We start from the raw sequence: 26255 nt of genomic DNA on the forward strand, positions 1-26255 counted from the left end.
TATCAGAAAAAAAATGTTATACTCAACGCCAATGAAAAGCGACAATATCTATAAATAGCTGTAAATTGTGCGGTTTCATTCCTCTAGAGTATCCTCCTCCTTGCGTCGTTAGGGGCTATTCATAAATTACGTCATTTCAAATTAGGGGGGGGGGGGGTCTGGACATCGGATGACGGTAGCATGAAGTAGGAGGAAATGGGGTCATTTGAAGCATGATTTTTGGTTGATTATAGGGGGGGGGGGGTCAAAAATCGCCAAATATCGATGACGTAATTTATGGACAGCCCCTTATCCTCAGTGATGAGGGTCGTGACCTCCCTTCTGAATCACCTTCTCTCTCACAATTTCTCTCCATCTGGTTCTGTCCTTGGCGGTGTGGAGAGCCATGTGGACTGTGGAGTCAAGAGCGGTGCGGATCTGGTCGGACCTCTAGAGTATACCAATTCTAAATAGATTCAATTTGTCGCTTTCGTTATTATAATTTGTGTAACTCATGCAAATATTAAGGAGTTTTATGTGCCCTTGCAAATCGAAATAAAATTATATAGCAATCAATAAGCGTCGTCGTCTACCTGGGAGTCGATTTATGAATTTCGAGCACTCGATTTCAATACTATTTCCACTACTAGGCATTTAAATTCTATTAAAAGAATTGAAAATGAGTGGTCAGTACTAGATTTCCAATTTCTATAGTTCATATTTCAAAAATTAGCATTTAACCGTTTTCCACAGATTTTCGAGTGACGAAATCGACCGCTGGAAAATCAATAATCGGCCCCCTGTTGTATGAAATACCGCCCTCTAAGAACCGATATGGATTCCTCCATCGGGCTATAGTAGGTACAAAAGCTATTCAATCAATCAATCAATCAATTCTTATTTTCCTACTTGACGATCATAATATAAATTCGTATAGATTAGTGTAAAATAATTTATATTGTAATTTCATATTATGAAATAAATAAATCTAAATCTAAATCTATTACGTCTTGACAATTTCTTCATCCAATTGCTTTTGTCGTTATAAAAGGTATTTTCTAAACAAAACGTAAATAAATACTCTTTCTTTTGCTTGTAAAATAACAAGTACACCTTAATGGCTTTAAAAACTTACGATGAAAACAAAAAAAAATCTTTCTAACACGACAGCTAAAAGTCATTAAACTGAACATCTTAATTACAGTCTCCTGTGTTTAGCTAAAGCGAAAAAGTGGTCTTTTGTAGTCTCTACTTGTGAATTTGTTAGAAACTTGGACTTATTGTCCTTTTAGAATGGAAACTGACAATGCAGGTGTGTTCAGCTCTTAGCGTGTATCGTCCTTAAAGTTTGATACATTTTACAAGAGCTGAAAGCTACAATTTCTCATAAAGTTATCTTATTTTACAAAAACTCTCATATTTCCCGAGCTTGAGTATAATCTTAAGCGTATTACGCGGTTATTTTACGATGTAACAAAAAAACCCCTTGGTAAAATTTTCAATTTTAATGTAGCAAACATTATCGCATACCTACTAAAACGAATACATACAGACAAAATAATGATGAGAAATTTGTTTTTATCGGATCCAAAGGTGATTTATTATCGATAACTTGTATTATTGACAAAACAGGTTAATCGCGTGGCTGACGGTGAGAAAATATAAGGGCAGGAATTTGAAATGGCCCCCTCTGCCCCTATATCCACGCTGCGGTGACGGCTGGCCGTCTGCGGTTGGTAAATTTTGACGATAGGTAAATACAAATTGATATAAAAACTACCTTATTTGAAATACGAAGTTAACAGCTGCACAGAATGCACGTCGTTCAAGTCGTTTGCATCGTAAACTCGATGTTCACGGACGGCGTTCAGTTCTAAGAATAGTAACGAACGTATAAACATTATGATATCACAACACAAATGGTAGATATGAATCAGTATGTTCATATTAGAAATTGGAACTTTAAAAAAGATCTAAATTTGATATTCATTCGATATCAATCGCGGTGCGTCTCGTACGTACAAAATTGGTGCAAGTGAGCTAGCTGCACAGTGGTAAGTCAAAACAATATAGGTTTGAGATCAAAGTTGTAAAATTCTAACACCGCTTCAGCTTAATTTGTCAATAAGGTACTCTTATCGGCATTTGATATGTGCAGGTATTAAACTATACGAGTACCTAGCGAAAAGTTAACGTACATTTGAAAATACACTACTGTAATTTATTGTTTTTAGTTTTTTACATATAAGTTATTTACTGAAGGATGCGCTCAAAAGAATGTGACTAGTGAAACAAAATAATTTCAGTTTTCTGTATATTTTCAGTATGTACAACTAGTTTTAACCATAACAATTTTTTACACCTATTTGTATACTCTTACTAGGTATTTCTGTACTTTTAGTCTCAACTTCCACAAAGCATTCATCTCTTCTTAAAAAGAAGAACGTTTTATCTGCGGCTATTAACGCAAAGTATTATGCTCGGTCCACATCTCCCCCCATACAAAACACAAAACCCCATTTAAGTTGGTACTTGTAGTGACTGCACCATTTCAGAGTTTCAGATGATCAGACATAGAAGTTTTTGTGGCAAAATAAAGTGATTGACAAAATGAAATATCGACATGTCTGTTATCGATGTTACCTTAACTTTATCATAGATATTTATAACACTGTATACTAACATAGCTACCGCGCGTTCGATATTTTCTTTGATATTTTGTTAGTTCTCTATTATTTTGTCACTGTATACTACAATTTACGTTTTTATTTTTAAATACACTAAAGTAATCTAAATATGTGACGTTCCACGGAAAAAGGTACCTTATGAGGGTTTCTAGTTTCGGAGATATGAAATGTTTTGTAAAGAGGTGAAAAAATGCTCAATTTTTTTTTATTGTGTGATCTGAAACCTTAATGCGTAACGTTTGTTTACCTGTTTTTATTTTTGTTATAAGTTAGTTATAAGCCTAGTAATGTCGTCTCAGAGTTTAGTAGAAAAGGTACCTTATGGAAAAAAGATTGAAAATTCCCAAAAAAACTAGTCAATACGGGAAAAGAAGTTTGGTAGAGAACTGTATTAGCATTCTGCAAAACTAATTTGATAATTTCAGTTCTGGTCGGGGGGCCTCGCAAATATTATAACCGTACATCGACCGACATCACAAATCCAAGTAGCCTGCTATTATACCAAAGTTACTCTCGTCAAGTGTTTCTTAACTAGAATAATCTTCATTTGGTTTGGTCGCATGCAGTAAATCAGCCATTGGTTTGCTGAAAAATGCCAATACCCGACGCATTACCTTATGGAATATCTGAGGTCATTGAACCTCAATGCCGCTTATATCTTCAATAGCAACCGAAATATATTATTGATAAGAAATAGACGATTTATACCATCTTAACCCCAAAATATTATTAGTTTATCCTAACTGTTCCATCATCATCATGCCTCATCATGTAACTTAATCACAAGGTACCTTTTCATTACATACAAATTATTGGTCTTTTTTAAGATTATTATGACGAAGAACTAATTAAATTTGGGGCAGTTTAATGTAAATTAATATTTTCTATTCATAAAAGATAAACTGTAATATGATTGATATTTTGTAGTGATGTATTATTAGATTTATTTCCATAAGGTACCTTTTCGTAAATGTATGGAGCAAATACTGTTATTGTTATGTAAGTTTAAAGTGGCATAAGGGGTTAAATATAGTATTTAGTTGGGGTTTTAGGATTTATTTCATTTGAATGACAGAATTTCTTTCATATGTGCTCAGAAAAATTGATTGTGTGTCACATTAAAAGTAAAAATATTCAATTTTGTGATTTTATATGAAAAAGTCAGAAAATACATTTTCACCTCTAAATCGGTATTGTTTTTTGCTTAAACTGTCTGTCAGTGTCGTTTTCTAATAGATAAAATTTAAATCTTGAGAGCTCATTGCAATCAATCGTGAAAATGAAATAAAACTTTATTTTCAAGAGATTGGCTAGTATACACATAAATCAGTCGATATCAAAAGTTTCTATTTGCATTACAGAACAAGTCGCAATATTTTTTTAATCTCACATATATAAGGTATTATTATTTGTAGTCAACTATGTAACTTACTTCAGGAACATAGTTTTTAGGCGGCTAAACTTAAAACTTCTCTATCGTAAAGTTGCTAATTTCACAACATTATTTTCAAAAAATCATATCTCTGTAACTACGCAACCTAGAAGGTTGATCTTTTGTGTTATCGATAGCTTATTTATTGTAGATTACTGGGGTATGCATAACTCCATACCCGCCATAAGGTACCTTTGACCGTGGGACGTCACATATATAAACGTGAAAGACCTGACTGACTGACTGACTTAAATCAACGCACAGCCCAAACCGCTGGGACTAGAAAGTCCAAATTTGGCAACTAGATTCCTTATAAGGTCTAGGGGTCCACTAAGAAAGGATTTTCCAAAATTCATCCCCTAAAGGAGTGAAATGGGGGTCCAAAGTTTGTATGGGGAAACAAGATTAGTTAGACTATTTTATTCCAAATTTCACAGGAGTATTCCTAAAGATAAATGAGTAAACAGGTGTTTCAGGTTTTTTGAAAATTGAACCCCTCTTAGAGGGGGAAAAGTCCCCAATAGGGTTGATATCTCAAAATATCAATATGGGTATCGTTTTCATAGTATTTTGAGACGCTAATAACAAAAATGGCATCAAAATTAAAATTAACGTAGCCGAAGTGAACAATCATCCCCCTGGTGGGGGTGCAATGGGGTTGAAATTTCAAAATATCAATATGGGTATCATTTCCATGGTTTTGTGGGACGCTAATTACAAAAATGGGATCAAAATTAAAATATAACGTAGCCGACGTGAACTATGGCGCCTGGTGGGGAATGCTAATTACGAAGATAGCATAGACGGTTGTAACATACACGCTGATTTACAGCTACACGTGATCCAGACTTTTGAGAATGCAATGCCTTAAAGTAAATTTTTTTAGCTATTAGCTCAGGGAAAATTTCACTAATACCTACAATGGCTGTTGAATTGTTGGATATTGATGGGACCATGTTGGCTCACACCGTAGTACCTATAATTGGAGATGGAGCCTGTCAGGCCGCGTAGCCAAGATGCCAATCGCTTACGCTCCGTAGCGATCGAAACGCAACTGTCACTGTCGCGCTAATATGGAAGAGTGATAGAGAGACATAATGCTTTTCGTTGTCGAAGCGATAGCGATTGTAACCTTGGCTAGGCCGGCTGTTTCGCGCCATCTCCTATCTTCTGTATGATACGCAGGTGATGGCCAGGGAGGTGTGCGAGCAAATCGTTAGTCACGTGGTGGCCAACTGGGAGGAGTTTGTTATTATGTCTCATAACAGTAACGGTGATAATTACTCCAGCTCCGTTGAATACTGCCTTGAAATGTCGCACCCGTTTACTTACGGTAGTCTCTGCGAGTTGGTAGCGGTCTCTCAAGTTGCCGTTTAATGTCGTCCGAAAAACTGTCCTTATATTATTCCCAGAGACATAACGGGTCACTCGGGTCAGTAAGTTGACAAATTTAGCTAACATTATTATGAAAAGTTCACGCAGCTTGAAGGGAGAATCGCACAACGCAGCTTCCTCTAAAGTTGAGTCCCAATGTTTATCGTCCTCTAGCAATCCAAGGGAGAACCACTAATGTAGTGTATAAGGAGGTGCTATAGGTACAAAAGGCTACAACTACATAAATAAAAAATATAAATTAAAAGGTGTTAGGTACAAAACGTACATTAGATTATATTAAATAAGTCGAGCTCGATTAATCGATATAATTACAATTCAGGTGTCTTCAAGTCAAGAGTGAATACTGTGAATAAGCTTTTACTGAAATAGTTAGCTACACCTTCGGCCTTGACATCACTTTCCAGCAGGTGGGACTAAAGCCGCGTATCCATTAGAGGCAGCCTCGGGTCGAGCAGCCTCAACTTGAAGCAAACAGCCTCAGTTTGAGGCTGCTCGCTCTGAGGCAAAGGCTCGAGGCACGTTGTGATCAGCTCGAGGCGAATCGCCTCAGCTTGATCCGCAACGCAAGTTTAAAGCCAAAACGCGTCGATCGTCTCCATCAAATGCACGGCTTGGACTGAGGCTCCTTTGAGCACGGTAAAAAAACCGACAAAATATGGCTCGGCTCGCGGCCACGAATTTGCTTCGTGTCGCGGCGAGCCTCAGGTTGAGCAAGCGTCTCCACTTGCGCGGCCTCGGGGCGAGGCAGCCGCTCGACCCGAGGCTGCCTCTAATGGATACGCGGCTTAAGGTCAGTCACTGTTCAGTCCGTAAAAAAAAAAACAAAATTAAAAAAACTCTCCTGCGCGTGCGAAGCCGCGGGCAAAAGCTAGTAAAGTAATAAAGAAATTATGTACCAGTTTGTAATTGGTTTGCCTTCTTAAAATTTGTCGGTAATTTACAGCAAGTAGAACTTACATCTTTTAATTATTAATCTGTTACAGACTTATCGATTATAGATTTATCGATGTTTCATTAATCTCAAACACTCGTATATGCTACAAAAACTTCTATGTCTGCTTATGGTTATGATGTTATTATTATGTGTGTTCATCCTTAGCATTTTGCATTAGCGCTGCATCCAAGAGTAGCCGGGATACGATTGTAAGTCATTCTATTGACATTTCAATTTCCCGCAAGCACGCCCCGCTCGCTTGTCGTCGACAGTTTATCTTATAAGTACATAATTATATCTAGTCTTGAATAATTATGCATAATATCTGAACAGATCTCAAGGGACATATGACATGAAAATCGTCTTTTATATTTTTGCTGAATAAAGGAATGCTGCTTTATTCATCATGATTAAGTAAAGTGTTTTTTTCTGGCGAATATTCGTGCATAATGATATATCCTATTATCATTATATCAGGAGAGAGTATAAGGAGTTGATAAAAAACGGAATAAATAAACTGTGAAACTATCTTCAATACTATTCTAGAATTAACAAGGCATGGCAGATAATCAAGAAGCGACTCGAGCAAAAGGCCGGGGTCAACCAACAGATGTGCTTATGTCTATTTTAGACGAGTCGCACAACACTATATACTTATTTTTAGCTCGTATACAGTCTAGGGACAATCATTTAATTACTGCGTATTTTCATCGCATCGGGCTGTTATTTTTAATTAAACTTCTTAAAAACTTAAGTTTTTAAGAGGAATATATATACAGGGTGATTTCTGGGTCGTGATCCAGAACCACTTTTTCTGACTTTGTAAATGATCCACATTATCATATGGTAGTATTTGATTAAAAGATAATTACTTTAATTATTCTTATTTTTCAAGTAAAATTAATGTTATACTAAGTAATTATGGTCACCCTATGACTTTTGACATACGCTGTATGGAAAGCGGCAAGACGTCACATTGAGTAGGGTCATCAAATTGTATGCAAAAATGTTTTTTCCTACTTGTCATCTGGAAAATAATCATCATTATTGGTGATAAACAATAATTAACAACATCATTAGGCTCATCTTTGGATTCTGTATGATGTCTGGCTCTCTTGCTCCACGACCCCGAAATCACCCTGTATAATATCTGTTTATAATGTACTTGTAGGTTAGTACAAATTATATAAAAGCTTTGACTTTGTCCGTTATATAACCTATTCCGTACCTTAAGCTTTTAAAACATGTATTGTGTTTATATTATCCTAAAACTTTTTTTTACTATCACACAATACAGTAATGATGTTTATATATATTATTTAACATGTCAGAATTTTGGAAATTTTAAGTTAATTATTGATATTTAAATACACTAAGTTTCAAAAGAATATTAATTTTTATTTTTCACAACTCATTCCCAATAAATTAATCTTCGAGCCTATTGTTCGAGTTCTATCAATAGCCCTTTAATTCAAGCCAACGTATCATTTTTATACATTCTAGGAGAAAAAAAAATCAAACGAAAATATATTTGGGACAGTCATATCAAGTTCGACATACGATGCTAACGAGATCGTTAAACTTCGACGCACGATGGAAAATAACGCGATTTTGCTGACACTATCTTTTCACTTCACCCTTTGTCAAAAGCACCTGTGAAACGGACTTCATGAGTTAAGGACAAAATCAAAAGTGTATAATTTATTTTGTCAGTAGTTTTAGTTTCAAACTCTCGAATTATTCTAATATTAATATTAAGTATATCACGTCGATAGAGGTCGCTTGATGGGAAATCGGGTAAAAATGCCAAAAATTCGACTGTGGTAAAAAAACTTGATCAACAATGCACTCATGACTGACATGACACATATTGCCTGGCTTGAAAAAACAGTATTTGTATACATTGTAAATCCGTAACTTCTTCTAAATGAAGTAAATCTAAATTCAAAATCTGTTTAGCAACACCTACAATATCTTTAAATTAGTATTTCTTCACACTATACTATATCACGTTTTCATATTCAGTAGATCGCATTTTGATAACAGAACTAGTTGTAACTTGTAAACGACAAATTAGCGTAATTTTACCCACTTGCGGCCGGATTCGAACTTTAAGATACGTCGGTTAATAGATATAGAAACGATATGGATTAGATATGTCAGTGTCAAATGTGACGTTTCTTCAAACAAAAACGTTACTTTTGACACTGACACATCTAATCCATGTCGTTTCTAGATCTATTGATTGACGTATCTTAAAGTTCGAATCGGGCAGATAGTCTTCTAATAAATAACCCTTAACTGATTAACAGTCCGCCGGACGGTATCGGCCTGTCAGTTAGAACAAAATTTTGACAGTTCCGAACAACTGGCAGGCCTATACCGTCCGGCGGACTGTTAAGAGCCAACAGGAGTGGTCATTTCTCCATACAAACGTACTCCTCGTTTTCCTCCGTGGTTTTTGAAGCTAGAGCAATGATTTTTTCAACACAGATTAATATTGTCAATATCTGTGTCGGGCCGTTTTGCTTTTTTTGATATTTTTGTTTTTTAAGGCGCTAGAGCCCTTCAAAAATGGCTAAAATGGCCTAATTGACTATGCCGCAATGAGAGGCGTGGCATTCAAAACTGATATCAATTAGCCAAAAAAGCAAAACGGTCCGACACAGATAATTTCATAATCATTTAGATTTCCAAATTTGGTTACGATTAGTTAAGTTTTGGAGGAGGAAACAGTGGAGTACGAAACCTCGATTTTTGAGATTTTTACGCAGGATTTTTCGCCTTGTCCTTATCACACTACTTTTAGGTGCCACTTCCGTTAGCGAGACGGGTATATTTACCTAAAATATTTAAAACTCAGCTGCTGTTTCGTCTTAATCAGTGGGCCCCTTTAGATATTATTATATCGTCATGCTGAGTTGACATCTGGAAAGTGGGTTTGTTGTATCGGTAGGTAAGTCCCTTGAATTGGTTAAGGCTTCGCCCACACATCGCTAGTACAATTACATTATTGTCCTACCGATATTTTTTTGGACGTGCAAACGTCTGGTACTTATAGATTTGTATATTTTGTTACAGAAAAGAAAAAAAATCGGTTGGTAACAAAAAAGCGAATCAATTCTTTTATATTCTTCGTATTAATTTACTTGCATGTTTCTATCTGAGTCTGAGTAGTATTTTGTATATTAATGAAAAAAATATGGCTGTTTCATACATTTTGGCTGGTCCATTTTCTATGGGAGGGTAATGTTTTTTCGCGATTTCGGGGTTGGTCCCATAGTAAAAGTTGCTCAGTATAATCCCAAAACTTACCTGGCAATAAGAATGCAGTTAGTTATTTTTTAGCCACCGTGTAGGTATGTACAATATATTACTTATTTACATTATTCCGTCCCCATAGACTTGCCTTTCCTATTTTTATACACCCAAATGAATATATATAGTAGGTACTTTTACGTTAATTTGCTTAGGCTTAAACACCCATAGAAATAAATGTTTTTCGGCCAGACGAAGCCCACGCCACGTGGCGAAGTTAGCCTCAGAGCCCTCAATAAGGCTTACCTACCTTTGTCTGCCAATTTAATAGGAGCTAACCAGGCATTGCCGGAAATAATAGGGCTGTAGCTAGGGAATGACTATGTATAGCAATCTAAGTTATAACAAATTGGTATAATAATAAGAGGGGCTCAATTCTAATAATAACAGGGGCTCAATTCTAATAAAATGAATAGGTATATAAATGATAAAACATTGCCACTTAATCTGATTGTTATCTGAATTAAAATTCGATGAAGAAGAAACTGTTTGCATACCTACCTCTAATATTTAGCTACCTACATACTAAAGATTTCAGCGATATTAAATAACAATTTGTGTTGGATGTTTAATAATTTAGACTTTTACAACATCAAAGCAACAGATGCCTCTTAATGAGTTTCGATATTTTGGTGTAATAATTTCCATATTACAGGGTGTGTTTCACAATTGTCCAATTGCACAATTGCTTGGTGGATATATTCCACAGGAATAAAAAATCATAATCACGTCCCCTCCACCCTCGTCATACACTACGAGTATCTGCTTTGAGATTGAACATACTCTTACACAACAGAATTCCATAAAAATACGAAACACATAATGCTTGTAATGTACAACAGACACACACAGGCGAAAAATCAATAAAAGTCGGACAAAACCAAAAAACTTCTAAGTAGCCCCAACAGGCAAAAACCAATCTTAGCGGGTAGTCCAATAAACAATGCACGCTACTCGCATAATCATTTTCATGTTAGAGTCATCTACGCGACACGTTCTCATTCCAAAGTTCGACTTGTTCAAAGGCGAATATTTTACTGCTCTGCGAGTGTTACTTATGTGCTTGCTTATTTATCGTTTGCTTTCAGAAAGTTGTGATTTAATGATGGATACCCTTCCAGGAGGTAATAACCTAATTACTAATAGTTACTTTTGATAGCTATGCTTGCTATTTTATTATAAAAAAAAATAAGTCTAATGTCTTGTATTTTTTGCACATTGTTCAACTTCACCAAGGAGAAAAGTACAACTTCCTGATAGATCCGGTTTTGATATTATCAATTTCAGAAACTACAGAACTTGGGTTTTAACATACAACCATTATTTTATGCGACCTTACGCGACGTTTTAACAAAATTTTGATTTTAATCGATAACTAGTGTAATCAAGCATGAGCGCTTAGTCACATTTTTTTTTAATTGGTCATATCTTTGGTTTCAATTACTTATATTATTATTTAATATTGTTTTAGGGTCAACTGACGAGGAAGTGAGCTTTAGTAGAATTACTCTAATAAGCTTCTATAGGGAAGAAACTTCCCAAAAGGAGCAAGATAAAATGTTATATCTGCTAAACAAAGTTCAAAGCGCTCTGAAAGTAAATGAACTTAACGGTGAAATAAAGCGTTCACTAAGAAGATTAGTAAGTGATTATAAGACTAAACTTCTCCAAGCACATCGTAATTTTCCTCGATGTGTTAGCGGAAACAAGGACTGGTTTGAAAAATATATCACATTTCCTGTTGCGACCTGGACCCGAAAGAGAAGTGGTAACCTTAGCGGCCGACCGAGCAAGAACTTTGAAGAATGTACCGAACGTACTAAGCGCAGAAAGACAGAAGATGTTCGAAAACAATTAGAACCTAACGAATTGGCTTTTGCAGCCCAGGTGGCATATCGTGCACGTGGTGATATCCATACATCGCGAATTATAAAACAAGCTGCTCTTTCTGGTCCCACTAGCAAAGTAACCGTTCCCGAAAATCATGGAAGTCTTTCGTCAGACAAAGCTTTGTCATTAGTAGTTGAAGGGCAACTGACTAAATTTCAGTACAACACCTTACGGACCTCAGCAATAGAGATGAATTGCAATCTGTATCCAAATTATGAAAGTGTAACGGAAGCAAAAAACAGGTGCTACCCTGAAGGTATTATTTGCACAGAAAAAAATGCGGAAGTTCCTCTTCAGAGTTTATTAGACCACACTACACAAAGACTGTGCTTGTCCCTGAATGAAGTCCTGCAGTCACTTACAACATACCAATTGAAAAATCTTTGTCTGATATCAAAATGGGGGTGTGACGGATCTGGTTGCCATTCTGAGTACAAACAGAAATTCGAAAATGCCGAGCATTCTGACAAGAATATGGTTATAACTTCCATAGTACCAGTTCAACTGTTTTGTGACCAAGAACAAACTCTGGTTATCTGGCAAAATCCTCGGCCCTCGTCACCGAGATATTGCCGTCCAATAAAATTAGAAATGGCTCATGAAACTCCAGAACTGTCAAGATCTGTAGCTCAAAATGTTCAAGCTCAAATTGAAAATTTAACATCAACAATAGTTTCCATAAAAGAAGGATGTGTGCTAAGGCACAAACTAATAATGACCATGACTGATGGGAAAATGATTAATGCCTTAACTGACACGAAGTCTGCTATGCGTTGCTTTGTTTGTAAAGCCACATCGAAGGATTTCAACAATATAAAATGTTGTATATCAAAGCCGATCGTTGAAGAAAACCTTATCTATGGTGTTTCGTCATTGCATGCTTGGATAAGATTTGCTGAATTCATTTTGCATCTAGGCTACAAATTAAAGGTTGCAAAATGGCAAGCAAGAGATGCACGCAGCAAAGCTTTGATAGAAGCTGAAAAGCGACGTATACAAACGGAATTTTGGCAAAAATTAGGTTTGCATGTCGACAAACCGAGACAGGGAGGAGGTACATCCACTGATGGCAATACTGCGCGCGCCATCTTTCAGCACGCAGAAGAAGTTGCTGAAATAACAGGTGTTAGCTATCAGCTCATAAATCGGCTCCACACCATTTTGAAAGTTATGGCCTGTGGGCATAAAGTCAATCTGCAAAAATTCAAAATATTTTGCGCCAAAACAGCAGCAGTTTATGTATGGAATTACCCATGGTACTATATGCCAACAACACTGCATAAAATACTTATCCATGGGTCAAGTTTAATAGAAAAATGCGAAATAGCCATCGGATTAATGAGTGAAGATGCGCAAGAAAGCCGAAATAAGGACGTAAGAAATTATAGGGAGCGATTTTCTAGAAAATTTTCTAGGCAAATGGCTATGGAAGACACTTTCAAAAGACTTTTAGTGTCTTCCGATCCTTATATAACAGGACTAAGAAAATTGGGTAGTAAAAAGTCGCTTCCCATATGCCAAAATGTTTTAAATCTTTTAGAAGAACCAGATATTATGATCAAAATTTAATAAAATGTCATAATATAATTGTAATTTTGTTTTTATTAGTTGGCAAACCTGCATTAATCCGATTTCTATAATAATCCTGAATGTTTAGGTTTTGTCCGACTTTTATTGATTTTTCGCCTGTGTGAGACACCACTTTTAAAATAAATGTTATTTAGTTTATAAGATGCGTCACTTCCACGGTTTTATATTCGGTATTATACAAAACACAAGTTAACCAAAGAAAAACCGACACAAGCGAACATAATAACAGTAAGATTACTCAGTTCACAAAGATTTCAAAGAATCCTTTCTTTACCCTGGGTTAATTTCACCTTGTATGAATTCCAACGACTTACGCGACAATCGACAAGAGAAATTCTGTTTCAAATCTTAGCAATTTTTGCGTTTTATACGTAAAGGTACATGGTATCATAAAATGTCAGGGTAAATTTTGTGGCGTCATTTACTTTTAAAAGAACTTTCACTTTAGCTAGAGTAAAGTCTTAACATGGTATTAAATTAATTGTTTATTTTTGATGATACAGAAGAGCATTTTTAGTACGCAATTTATGTTTTATGTAATTGAATTTGCTTTGTGTGTGAATAAAGCGTGACTTTCCGGATAACTTAATTACCAATATGATTTGTTTATTTATGTAGGTTATACTTAGTTCACGCTCATTCAATTTTGCAGCTCAAACAGCTCTTCCCTAATTTATTTTACACTAGTCTCTGGAGAGAATTTCGTAACTTTGAATGGAGTTTTAAAACTTTAGCAGTTTCAAAAGGGGTCAAAAGGGCTATTAAGAAAAGCGAATTAGGCAGTCAATAAGTAATTAGATAGGTATGGGATGTAGAAAACCCTCTTGAAATAGAATAGACGAAAAGTTGTAAGTAAGTAGGTAACTAGTAGGTAGGTACATAGTTGTCACTAGTTTGTCTAGTATTCAAAATTGTCATTTGCCTCAGTATAATTAGGAAGTGTACAGTTGAACATTAATATGTATTTCATGAATGGTTTTTTTTTACTTTGACTTGCAACAAAAGAAAATATTTTGCATTTTCATTGAAGGAATAATTAGAATGGGAATATATAAATAGCAACCTTAATTGGCGATTTCTTAAGAACTTTTCCTTCCCCTTAGGAAATAAAATATTTTTAAGTAAGCATTCCATTATTCCATTCCATTATCCTGCTGTATTTTCTATTTTAGGCACCTAGATTTTGTAACGTTCAATTGTGAGCAGAATAATAGTAGTTTATGTGACTGATTTATTGTTTTATTATGTGACTGCTACATAATGAAAGTTTGAAAGTAAAATTGAAAGTTTATAATGACAAGTTCCTCAATTTGTTCTTTCAAATAGGTGCAAAGTTAGCTTAGACGGGGTTTTATCAAAATTCTAAAACATACGTAATTTTACGTTGATCTGTTTGCCGCTACAGGTACAGAAACGTGTGCCAGACGCACACGGCCGGTGCGTATTGGCAAAATGTCAGAGCAACGTGTGGGAACATTTGAAGTGTCGCAAGGCCGTCAACCCACAGACGCCTACACCGTGTCTCGTGCACGCGCGCCGTCACTAGTTGCACGTCACGGCTACGTCACTACTACATTCAACTATAAAATAATATATTTATATTGTTTTTCTGATAGATCGTGATTTGTGTTGTGTTGTAATAAATATATTTAGTATTACGAATTTGACCGTTTCATTGCTATTGGAATAGCAAAAATATAATTTATAAAATGAATTAATTTCGTTGTTGCTGAGTGTAGATAGTTTGAGAATAAAATGATACACTACCATGCTGAGCATCTATATCTACCTATGTATATGACACCGTAAGATTGTGAACCCGTTAGTTTAAAATCTAACGTAGGTTAGGTTAGGTTAGATTTTTTTTTTTTATTTATTGAACAATAAGCTAATTAAAGTACATTATTATTACAAGACCCATCGTGGGCAATGGTTACATGTAATCTCCCTACCGTCAGTTTATAATTTAACTAGCGAGATTATAAACTGACGAGTGTTTACAATTTTACGGTGACATATATATGCGATGGTGCCTACGTCAATTCTTGGGTTTAGTTGTCAAGCGGACCCCAGGCTCCCATGAGCCGTGGCAAAATGTCGGGATAACGCGAGGAAGAAGAAGAAGATATATATGCGATGTGATGCACAATATGCACATGTGCACAATATGCACATGTGCACAATATGCACATGTGCACAATATGCACATGTGCACAATATGCACTACATACTGTCATTTAAAAAAAGTGCGAATGTGAATGTCGATCCTGTAATCTACAGCTAAATTTTCTTATTTTTACCGTTTTTTTATCAATATGAAATCAGTTGAGATTTAGGAAATTGTAAAGCTAGACTCAGACATTGAAGCAAAAATGAATATGCTGTAAGAACATCTATAGCTACCTACATTTTCTAAGATTAACTTAAATTACTGGGTTGGACTCATTACCTGACACCGGGAAGAGCTATATACGATTACGAGTATAGCAGTCTATGAATATATCATTTGTAGTGTCGTGTGTTCCAGCGTCGAATGTACGAAGCTGAAATTTTACAAAGTTTCAAAGTACGGTAAGAAAAAACCGTAATCGGGTTTTAGATCTTTTCAAACGTTTTACTTGTTTTATGAAATGTACCGGTAGTCAAAATATGAAATACTCTCATTATATATGCGTTTCACAATCTACAAACATTTTAACACGAGTAACACATTCGTAGTTTGCTCGCTTCGTACGTTGTGCACAGTACCTTTACCACATCCACGGTGCTCGACCTTGATCATGCTCACGCGCATGTGACGTAGCCGCCTTCGTACGCTGAGTCGCTGATATGCATTGTAAATTATTACCAGTATATCTGATAAAGATTTATAACTAGTTGTGAGACTTGTGAGTCATAAACAATAATTACCATTCTATTAAACATACTCGTAATGTTATTGCTATTTGATTCAATTGCAGAACCTACATTAATTACAGGAGTAGTCGTCCCTTAATTCGTAATAATTTATTAAAAATTACCCTCCTGCTTCTTTGTTCTTATCGTACAGAGATACAAAGAAAAAACGTTTGGTGATGAAACACCTACGTCTTGATGAAATTGATATTTGACTATGAAAATAGAAAGAAAGAAAATTACATTTATATAACGCCCCAACTAAACATAGTATATAAAGCAAAAGATGTTCCTCTGACATGCAGACATAAAAATATTAGACGCTTATAAAAGGATCCCCATTCATCAATCCGTGGCGCTGGTTTTCAGTAGACTATATATATTATGAGTAACCATAAAAATCGAAGTCCGTAAATTTCGAGCATCTATCTGAACTATCTCAGTTACTCTATTTACGCCTTAATTGGAGTTCGCGGTGGGCCCTCTGACATCTCGTCGGTGCGAATAAAAAAAATCGCCATGTATTTTTTAGCTACTTTTCAGGAGACAAAAGAAACTGTTTATTTTCCTGTTTTTAATATATTTGTTGCACCTGTATTTTTTTCTGGTAGATCAATGGTTTTTACATGATACGTATGAAGAATATAAACAGTTTTTTTCGTAAATTTTTACAATATTAATTATTGTAACAAGAATTTTGCTACATAGCGACTTAAATTTGGTTCACTTAAAATCGTCATGTGTAAAGTTTACACATAGCGATTTGTTGCCAAAGTAACGTAGTACGAGAAATGATACATAGCGGATTTTAGGGTCAATAAATCGCCATGTGCAACATTATCGCCATCACCCTCGACGGAAAACAAGGCACTTAATTTCGTTATGTGCTAAAAAAATCACATAGCTATTTTTTTGTACAAATTTTGTTAGTTATTTTCAAAACTAATAAATATAATTATTTTCACACTTCCTACGTTTTTCGCGTTGTATTGATGGTTACTACTTTATGCTTCTAAATGCAAAGGTGCTTATCAGTAGGTACGATATGCCTAAATTTGTATACAATAAGTAGGTACGCCATTTCAATTTGAGAGAATCATAATTTCTAAACTAAGAAGTACAAATACAACTTTATGATGCTATTTTATACTTCTAAGTATTGGGAGAGAATGTAAAGTCAAAATTATATTCTTTTCACAAATACTGAATATGTTTGTAAATATGTCGTTTGTGACCTCGAGAAATTGGCAAAAAATTGGCAATTATGTTTCGGCTCTCCTGAAAAGTTCATGTTTTTTTACATCCGACCTTATGGAGCCCAAGGATAAATTTATGAACTAATGGAATTGAAATGTAATTTTCTCTGCTGTCGGCCCTTGTAATAACGAGTTTACCTGTTGGCTGACGTAACCATTTTCTGCATGTGGCGTGAAATGGAAACAATTTATTAAACTCCTACAAGGGAACTCTGTGCACACTTTAATCAGCGCACATGTTTATTAAAATTCCGTAATCCTAAACAGAGAATTCGCAAACACCAAAATCATTGTATGATCTCAAGCCTGATTAAGTTCACTCCACACTTAAATTTTTATACGTCACGTAGTCGGAATATCGCAGAAGTGGCAAGCTAAATTTATTGCGATTATAATTGCTTAGAGATACTCAAACTAATTACAAATGGGGAAACCTAACCTCGCCATAACAAGTTAATATAACTGGCAATATTAAGCCAAGAAAGTGCCAGTCCGTTGGTGTCCTACATTCTCCCCACACGTGGAAGTTAATTATATATTATTTGCCACCTGGTTTGCGGCTGAGCATTATGATTTTGTGATATAATAATAAATATGTTATATTACGAGGGGATCCTAATCACTTGACATACCTACGTGTATATATAGATATCAATACAATACACTTGATTCACGGCGCAGGTATTAGCAAAAATAGAAAAATAATATATACAAATGTTGATTAGTTTGTTCAATAAGTATAGGTATTATGTTATTATAAGGACGTGATGGACCATCGACGTTATAGGCAGGGTCACTACCCACTAGACCAGACTGGTCGTCAATGTCAGGAAATGTTTGATATTTAACGCTAGGTTTTCGGTGAAGCATAAAATCACGAGGATACAGGTTGTTTGCGTAAAAAATGCGCAAAATTATAAATTTCTAGGCCTGGGAAGATAGCAAATGACTCAACCTATCTGCCGTTTTAATTTGGCAAACGATGTACCAAACACCCTGTATTATACAATACAATACAATACAAATACTCTTTATTGCACACCTCATTACAGAAAACAATACAAATAATACAGGAAGAAGAGGTATTATACATCTGAGAGTTAATTCAAAGCTGCATGTGAAGACTCTAACCCGCTTTAAGCCAGCGTGGGGACTATTAGGTAACCCAAGCTCTCTCCCGTTGAAACAAGGCTTGTGCCCACCTGTGGGACTTATATAGGGTCAGGATGATTAGGGGCAATTTCAGTTGTACTATAAGGCGCGACTAACAGGCCTATTCGGATTTCGAGATAATCACAAGATCTTGAGACGATTTAGAGATCAACTAGATCTACATTAGATATCGACTAGATGTGACTTGGATATCTAAGTCATAACTTGTCGAAATCGTTCAAGAGAACCTCCAGAATCGCGGAAACGTCAAATTTGACATATCTATCTTAGGCCCACTTGCACCATTCTACTAACCCGAGGTTAACCGGTTAAACCCGGAGTTACCATGGTTACCAGTACAATTTGACACTAGGTTAACGGTTTAACCGCTTAACCCCGGGTTATTGGGATGGTGCAAGTGGGCCTTACAAATATCTTTAAATTATCCGTATCGTAACTTGTTGAAGTCTAGTAGAAATCTAATAATTCATTTTGAGAATCGAGCCGTTACTCGTAAGTCGTGTTTCAGTAACTTCTGTCACATTCCTGACAAAATGTATGGGATTTGACAATGACCGTCAGTTTTGTGACGATTACTAACCGGCCGTTAATGGTACACAGATAAGTGAAAATGCCCTTATATAATAGTTAGATACGACTCATCAAAAAATTAAAATATCTGTTTTTATCTACGGTATAACAAGATAAATCGATATTCATGCTTGAGCAGAGAAAGCAACATAATAAACATTAACCCACAAAATAAAACAATTGGTTGTCATAAACGTAAGGAGATTAAATTTTATGTTTCACTTCTCTTTCTGCCTCTTAACACAACTTTTGTGGACTTAACACCATATTTTTTCATGCCACATTCCATTTGTTCTTCTTATCCTTTTAAAGCCGTCGTAAAACTGTGGCTGCCTATTTTTCGGCTTTACTCCGCCATAAATTTGGGCATCCATTCACTTGATTATTATTGTTTTCGTCAGTAAATCATGGATCACTTTTAGAGACGTTTTAGACTTGGCGAGGATGATTTTTATCACTCGACTGGGGAGAGTTATGTTATGTCTTTCGAGCATATAATGTTTGTAAATAGTTCTGAATCTATGGCTCATCCTACAACCTACAGCGATTGTCAGATTTCAAAGTATTGTGGTAGATTTATCTCAGTTGTGGGAGCGACATAGGATATACATATATTATATTAATAATAATAAAAAATAATAATAATTTCAGCCTATATACGTCCCACTGCTGGGCACAGGCCTCCTCTCATGCGCGAGAGGGCTTGGGCTATAGTCCCCACGCTAGCCCAATGCGGATTGGGGACTTCTTATACACCTTTGAATCTTCGCAGATGTATGCAGGTTTCCTCACGATGTTTTCCTTCACCGAAAAGCTAGTGGTAAATATCAAATGATATTTCGTACATAAGTTCCGAAAAACTCATTGGTACGAGCCAGGATATTATATTAATTTAAAAAAAATCTAAATTTCGGGTTTTGGTTCCAAAATTAAAGCCTTACGTATTCGGGTTTTTCAATTCTTCGAATTCGATTTCTTGTAGCTTAATTCCAGGGACCGAATACCGGTATATTTTTCATACAAATTAACCGGTATTCAATTTCGGTATCTCGGTTGTTTATGTATATTTTTGCACTTAATTTAGCTAATCTGCTCAATAATTATCCTTACCTAAATACTTTTCTATAATATCAAAGAAATATAGTGAATACTATGAGATATTTAGATTTTTAGTTATACCGGTAACGGTCCCTGCTTCTAAATTCTATGTAAAAAGTGTTACTTACTTGGAGACTGGCACATTGGTGAGGGATAGGAAGTTGGTGCGCACGCTGCGCAGGCTCGCCAGCACCTGCGCGAACGGCGTCACGATCAGGTCTTCTCCATGGCTGTGGACAAAAACAACCCAGTTACAATTTTTCCAAGTACGACTCAAAATTAATCACGGTTAAGACATTTCATAAAATTAAATAAAATTAATTTTACTTAAATACTACGTAAAGCAACCATACAAATTTAAGATAAAAATATAAACTGAAATATTGTCATTGCCAAGATGTTTTAATATTAACTTAAATATTGTCATTGCCAAGTTGTTTTAATATTAACTAAGATGAATGAATAAATAAATATTTGGAAACAATCTTACTTACACATCGACCTAGCCCCCCACTAACCAAAACCTGTACTGTACTAGGCGACGATATTTATACTTAGGTATGTAGATAAATACGAGTACATTACTTAGATACATATGACCCTAGCGGGATTCGAACCCGGGACCTCCTGCGTCATAGGCAGAGTCACTACGACCGACTAGGCCGTTTTTTGAGGCATTTATTGTTCATATAAAGATTAAATCTAAAATAAAGAGATTTTTGTTAATGTGTTATAATTGGAAATTACATGACTAGAAATATGCGTAAAGAGAGTGATGTTCTTTGTGCTAAATGTTTTAGTTGAAGGAAGGAAGTTGGTCATGTGTTATGTATTTTTATATATTTACTAATTAAAGGATAGGTACTGTTTGAATATGTGCATCTATTCTATAAAATTATGCTTCCTTCAAGGCAATGTAAAGATTTAAATTGCGTTTGTCGCGCTTGAAGTGACAAAGGCAGTGCTCTGATTTTCAGGAAAAATACTCGTAGCCCGTAGTTGGTAAAAATACTCTCAAAAGGTCGGAAATTAAAACACAAAGGGCGGATTAGATGCTTCCGTTTTTTTGGAGAAAAGAAATTGTCAATTTAATATAACAATCTGACTGGAGTTCGTCAAATATGATGACTATCGTATTTGCAATGATAAATCGAATCTAAATTTATTTTCCTTAATTCTTCTTATTTCTTTTTTAGGTTCTTTTGATAGGCCAAGAAGAAAACATATGATATTACTACTACGGACACTTTACTATGTATTGGAAATAATACATAATATAAAATTCCATACTTGTATTCCAAATAAAAATGAATTAAATGCAACAACATGTCATAGCACGAAAATCTCCAAGCACTGAACTTAAGAAAAAAGTGTTATCAGTTTAGTCTGGCCGTGAAACAAATAATGAAATATATATATACCTATTTTTCAACAAAAAAGGAGTCATCGGTCTTTGTATGTGACGATGGCGAAGTCCTATAAACACAGGTAGGATGATTGATGGAAATAGCTCTAAAAGCATGCCGTCAAAGAATCGGTGTTTGAAAGCACCCTAAAAACAGTGTGTTTGAACATGTCTCCTATCAGTTAAAAGTTTTCCGAAATATTGCCTTGCCTGCTACATATAAAAAGACAAAGTAATATTTGTTAACTGACTGTTGTGTCATTTGCCCATTACATCATTGACGCCAATTCTAAAAAAATAACAGTAATTTTAGCATGGATATATGTTTTCAATAAATGAAAGCACTATATTTATTTTCCTTGATATGTCATTTTAGTAGGTACACGGCTCGATTCGGGAAATGAATTAGAGATTCACTAGATATGAAATAGTGAAGATATGTGACGTTCCCCGGCAAAAGGTACCTTATGGCGGCTGGCGCTTACGTCGCATAGCGCATTGGAGCGGCGTTAATAATAGCGTAAGCGCCAACCGCCTTAAGGTACCTTTACGCGTCGGACGTCACATATCTTTACTATATCGTATCTAGTTAATCTCTAATTCATTTCCCGAATCGCGCCGACAGTCGCCATTGAATATATCGGAGCGGCCAAGGCGCTCGCAAATATCAGAACACGCCTTTATTGTCAAGGCGTTAGTGCGTGTTCAGATATTTTGGCCACCTCGGCCGCTCCGATATATCTGATGGCGACTGTACATTAGTTCCTAGAAATTAATAAGATGATTTGTTGGATTTTCAAGTGCTTCAAAATCTGTCATTCACAAGTACTTAAGGTTTCGGGCGACTCGAGTTAATAGTTGTATATTTGACTCGCACGATCTCGCAAAGGCGAAATTTGGCGACGATCAATGCAAACCAGTTTCAAAGTTTAATTGGCATTAAGATCAATGTACCTGCCTACCTTCCAAGTTGGGACGTTAGACGTGTTCGGGAAAGGCTGTCGGCGCGATTCGGGAAATTAATTAGAAACTCACTAGATATGAAATAGTAAAGATATGTGACGTTCCACGGCAAAAGGTACCATTGCCCCGGCTGAATATTGGAGCGGCGTTAATAATAGCGTAAGCGCCAGCCGCCTGAAGATACCTTTTTCGGTGGAACGTCACATATCTTTACTATTTCATATCTAGTGAATCTCTAAATCATTTCCCGAATCGCGCCGGAGATTGGTTAAATAGGTAATCAACCAACATCGCGATCCATCAACAAGGTTCATTATAAACTAGTTTAAACGGGTCTAGTCTATTCAATGAACATGCTCTATGCATAAATTAGGATAGACAGTAATTTTAGTACCAGTAACTTGAGCTCTTCTGAGGACATTTAAATAACGTACTTTGCTATGGCGATAGCGAAGATCGTGACTCTATCTTTATTCCAAATACATAAAAATTGTGGAAATTGGGATTTTTTAAAGACTCATATTAATTATATTATATTTATCTACCTTACCTTAGATTATCTATCTACCGACAGAAATAAATATAGGTAGGTAAGACGTGAAATCCTTACTCCACTTTATATATTTTTCACTAAGCTTTAGGTACGGTGACAGCTGTCATCTAAATACAAATTTAGCATTTTTGCGTTTCAAGGTTATAAATTGTATGGAGATGACAGCAGTCACCATACCCAAGCTATATGAAGGATACAATAATAGCGTTCACTTGGATTTGATTTGTTACATTTTACAGTAACTATTTTTCTTGCGTTGGTGTGGTAAAAATATTTGTGTTTCACTCGGTGGCAAAGTTTGTTTAACCCTAGTGCCTTAAAACCCTCGCAATGCTCAAGATTCCACTTTTCAGACCACTCGCTAAGTTCAATTTGGAATCTTTCGCTTGCATTATTAGCACGATGGGTGAAGCAACAAGTTTCCCCCTTGTAAAACCAATAACTATTATTCTTCCCGCTCCTGGGGCCCATTTCTCGAACGATATTAGTCAATATTATTAGTCTATTGTCATGGTAACCCATACGACTTGACAGTTTGTGGACAAATAATATTACTTATTAGACTAATGCCGTTCGAGAAATGGGCCCCTGCTCCAACCACATACTTTTATCATCATCAGATTCATCAGTGTCTTTGTGGTAGCGCGCTAGACTTGCGTTTCCTATTTTATAAGCTTTGCATTGCATTACATTGAGCGGAGAGAAAAGACATTAACTAGTTCCGTAGTCATAAGTTGATTTTGTTACCAATCTTGATTTTGTCAGTCATGTCATAACACTGATTTAAAATATCACGATTTTTACTCATTATAATTTTATTTAAAATTTAATTTTACGCGATTAAGTCTCGTTTTAGTAAATAATAATGATATTGTCATAAGTCATCATGTAATGCGTTGTATAAAGATACGTTTCTTATCATAGTAGGTGCGGTAAAATTACAGTTAGTATGATGGAAGTAAAACGAGATGTATGAGGAGTAAAGCGGTAAGAAACTGAACGGTTCTGCGGAATTGCAGGTCCTTGGTCGCTTCATAAAAATAAACCAGTAGTAGTGGAAATAATGCCTGCGTTGGCCTAGATCGCCATTGAAGCCTAGTTTCAGAGTAGGATATTTCTCGATCAAAATTACTTTAAGCACTTATATAATTTGTATTGTATACAAATGCTCTAGTTTACATCTCTGGAAGTTTCAAAATAGGCATTTTAGTATAGATTCTACAGCAATTTAATGCCGTCGGGACAAGAACGTGCGATGAAGTTTCTCAAAATGTCTTCATTGCGAGTGGGTGGACAGTGATCGAAAGTCGATTAACCCTTTACCAGGCTAAGGGATATATATTTCCCACGGCACTTCAAACGTGTGTGTTCTATTTTCGATCAGTAAGACTGACATTCGATTGTCATTTTTGAAATGTCAGCCTAATAAAGGGTTTATATACCTACATACTAGGAACCGACTATGTATGTAGAGCAGAACTCTGTAAGGGTATGGTCGAGATTGCTATACCCTCGATGTAAGGTTAATCTTACATGGAAGCTAATGGTGTCTTGTGTGCTTAACTATACAGATATAAGTAGAGCTGTAGGTACTACGAGTTGACACAGCTAATATACATTTTCGTAATTTATCTAATTAATTTAAATTGATTAGAAAACACTGTAATATTCTATATAGCTATGCGCGACCTACATACATTATGCCTAATTTTAACACACTCATAATACCATAATTTAAACGAATAGTATATTGGAGATATATTGCCTTGGTACGTAGAAAACCCCTTGAGAATAGTATCGCTCTGCATAATAGACCATTTAAACTCTTGCCGAGGACGGAACGTGATAAACAATATCATATATATTATGTTAAATAGTCGTTTCTCATAATTGTTGAGAGATACAAGGTTTCCTCATATAATAACATTAGGTACGCAATCCTTTGTCTTTAGGTATAGCACTTCGTAAGGTGTTATCCAAACTGAATTTTAATAGGAAAAAATATTTATACACATTACTCTTTGTACTTATATATCTCTATCTCGAATCATTTTAATATATTTACGAAGTTTCAACTCAATGTGAAAAGATGAAAAAACCCTGGGAAATTCGTCCAAGTCAAAGCTCAATGAAATAAAATCTAGATGATATTCGAAGCCGATAAGAAAGGGATGGAGGTCGCATTTTAATTAACGTAAACCCGGTTTTAGAATCAAAAGTTACTTAATGTTAATAATTTCACGAAACCCATGAAAATTGATGACGGATAATTATTGTATTTAGTGTTGGTTAGGACTCGAGTCCTTTGAGTCCTCTGCTTCAAGACTCGACTCAGTTTTTAAGACTCCTATAATTAAGTCTAAACTCGAGTTCTTTTCAACTTGTTAGAGACGCGAGTCTTTTGTAGAGACTTGAGTCCTTTTCAGAGATCTCTCGATTTTTTTACAAACAATTTTGAAAAGAATTGTCTTCATATTGTCTGTATGTAAAATTTGTGGATTAGGTACACAAATCATACAATAACGGCTAATTTCTTTACTGTTATTTAGGAAAAAAGTAATACAATTGTTGACGGAGTCTTTATTCGGAGGATCGAGTCCTTTTGAGAGCTCTTAAAAAAGACTCAATAAAGGACTCGACTCGGGACTTCAAGAGTTTTTTAAGCTCCGAGTCTCGTAAAAACGAGCTTAATTCTTCAAATTCAGACTCAAAGGATTCGAATTCCCACCAACAGCACAATTGTATTAAGCTCTAAGACTTTACTTTTCTCCAAAAATAAGATTCTTGATCAAAATTTCAATCACCCCTATCGGGAATGAAGAGAGGTGGGATTATTAATGCCAAGGTGCTTTAATTTCGGGACTTGGGAGTTCACACGGAGTTTATGGGGGTTTTACGGGCTCTAAGTCGTGAGGGATTATATTTGGCTGTAAAGTGTGGATGCCACTTTGCGAGTGTGGATTTATGGCTGTTGTTTTAATCATGTTCAATGCATCGGATCAGAAACTTAAGATGCAACAGGAGTGGTCATTTCACTCATTCATTTCTCCGTACAAACATACTCGACTGTTTCCTCGGTTTTTGAAGCTAGAGCAATGATTTTTTAAACACAGATTA

At 35.6% G+C, this 26255-nt stretch overlaps 1 protein-coding gene across 10 annotated transcripts in view; it reads right to left on the reverse strand.

The window, feature by feature from the left end:
* LOC134793522 (3',5'-cyclic-AMP phosphodiesterase) overlaps positions 1-26255 on the reverse strand; it is a 534412-nt gene that overhangs the window by 62468 nt on the left and 445689 nt on the right. For all 10 annotated transcript variants that reach the window (XM_063765108.1, XM_063765110.1, XM_063765111.1 and 7 more), the window contains one exon: positions 20346-20447. In XM_063765108.1, the coding sequence (XP_063621178.1) occupies positions 20346-20447 (102 nt within the window). The remainder of the gene's footprint in view (positions 1-20345; positions 20448-26255) is intronic.

Source organism: Cydia splendana, chromosome 9 (assembly GCF_910591565.1).
Source record: "Cydia splendana chromosome 9, ilCydSple1.2, whole genome shotgun sequence".
In the NCBI taxonomy this organism is placed as follows: Eukaryota; Metazoa; Arthropoda; class Insecta; order Lepidoptera; family Tortricidae; genus Cydia; species Cydia splendana.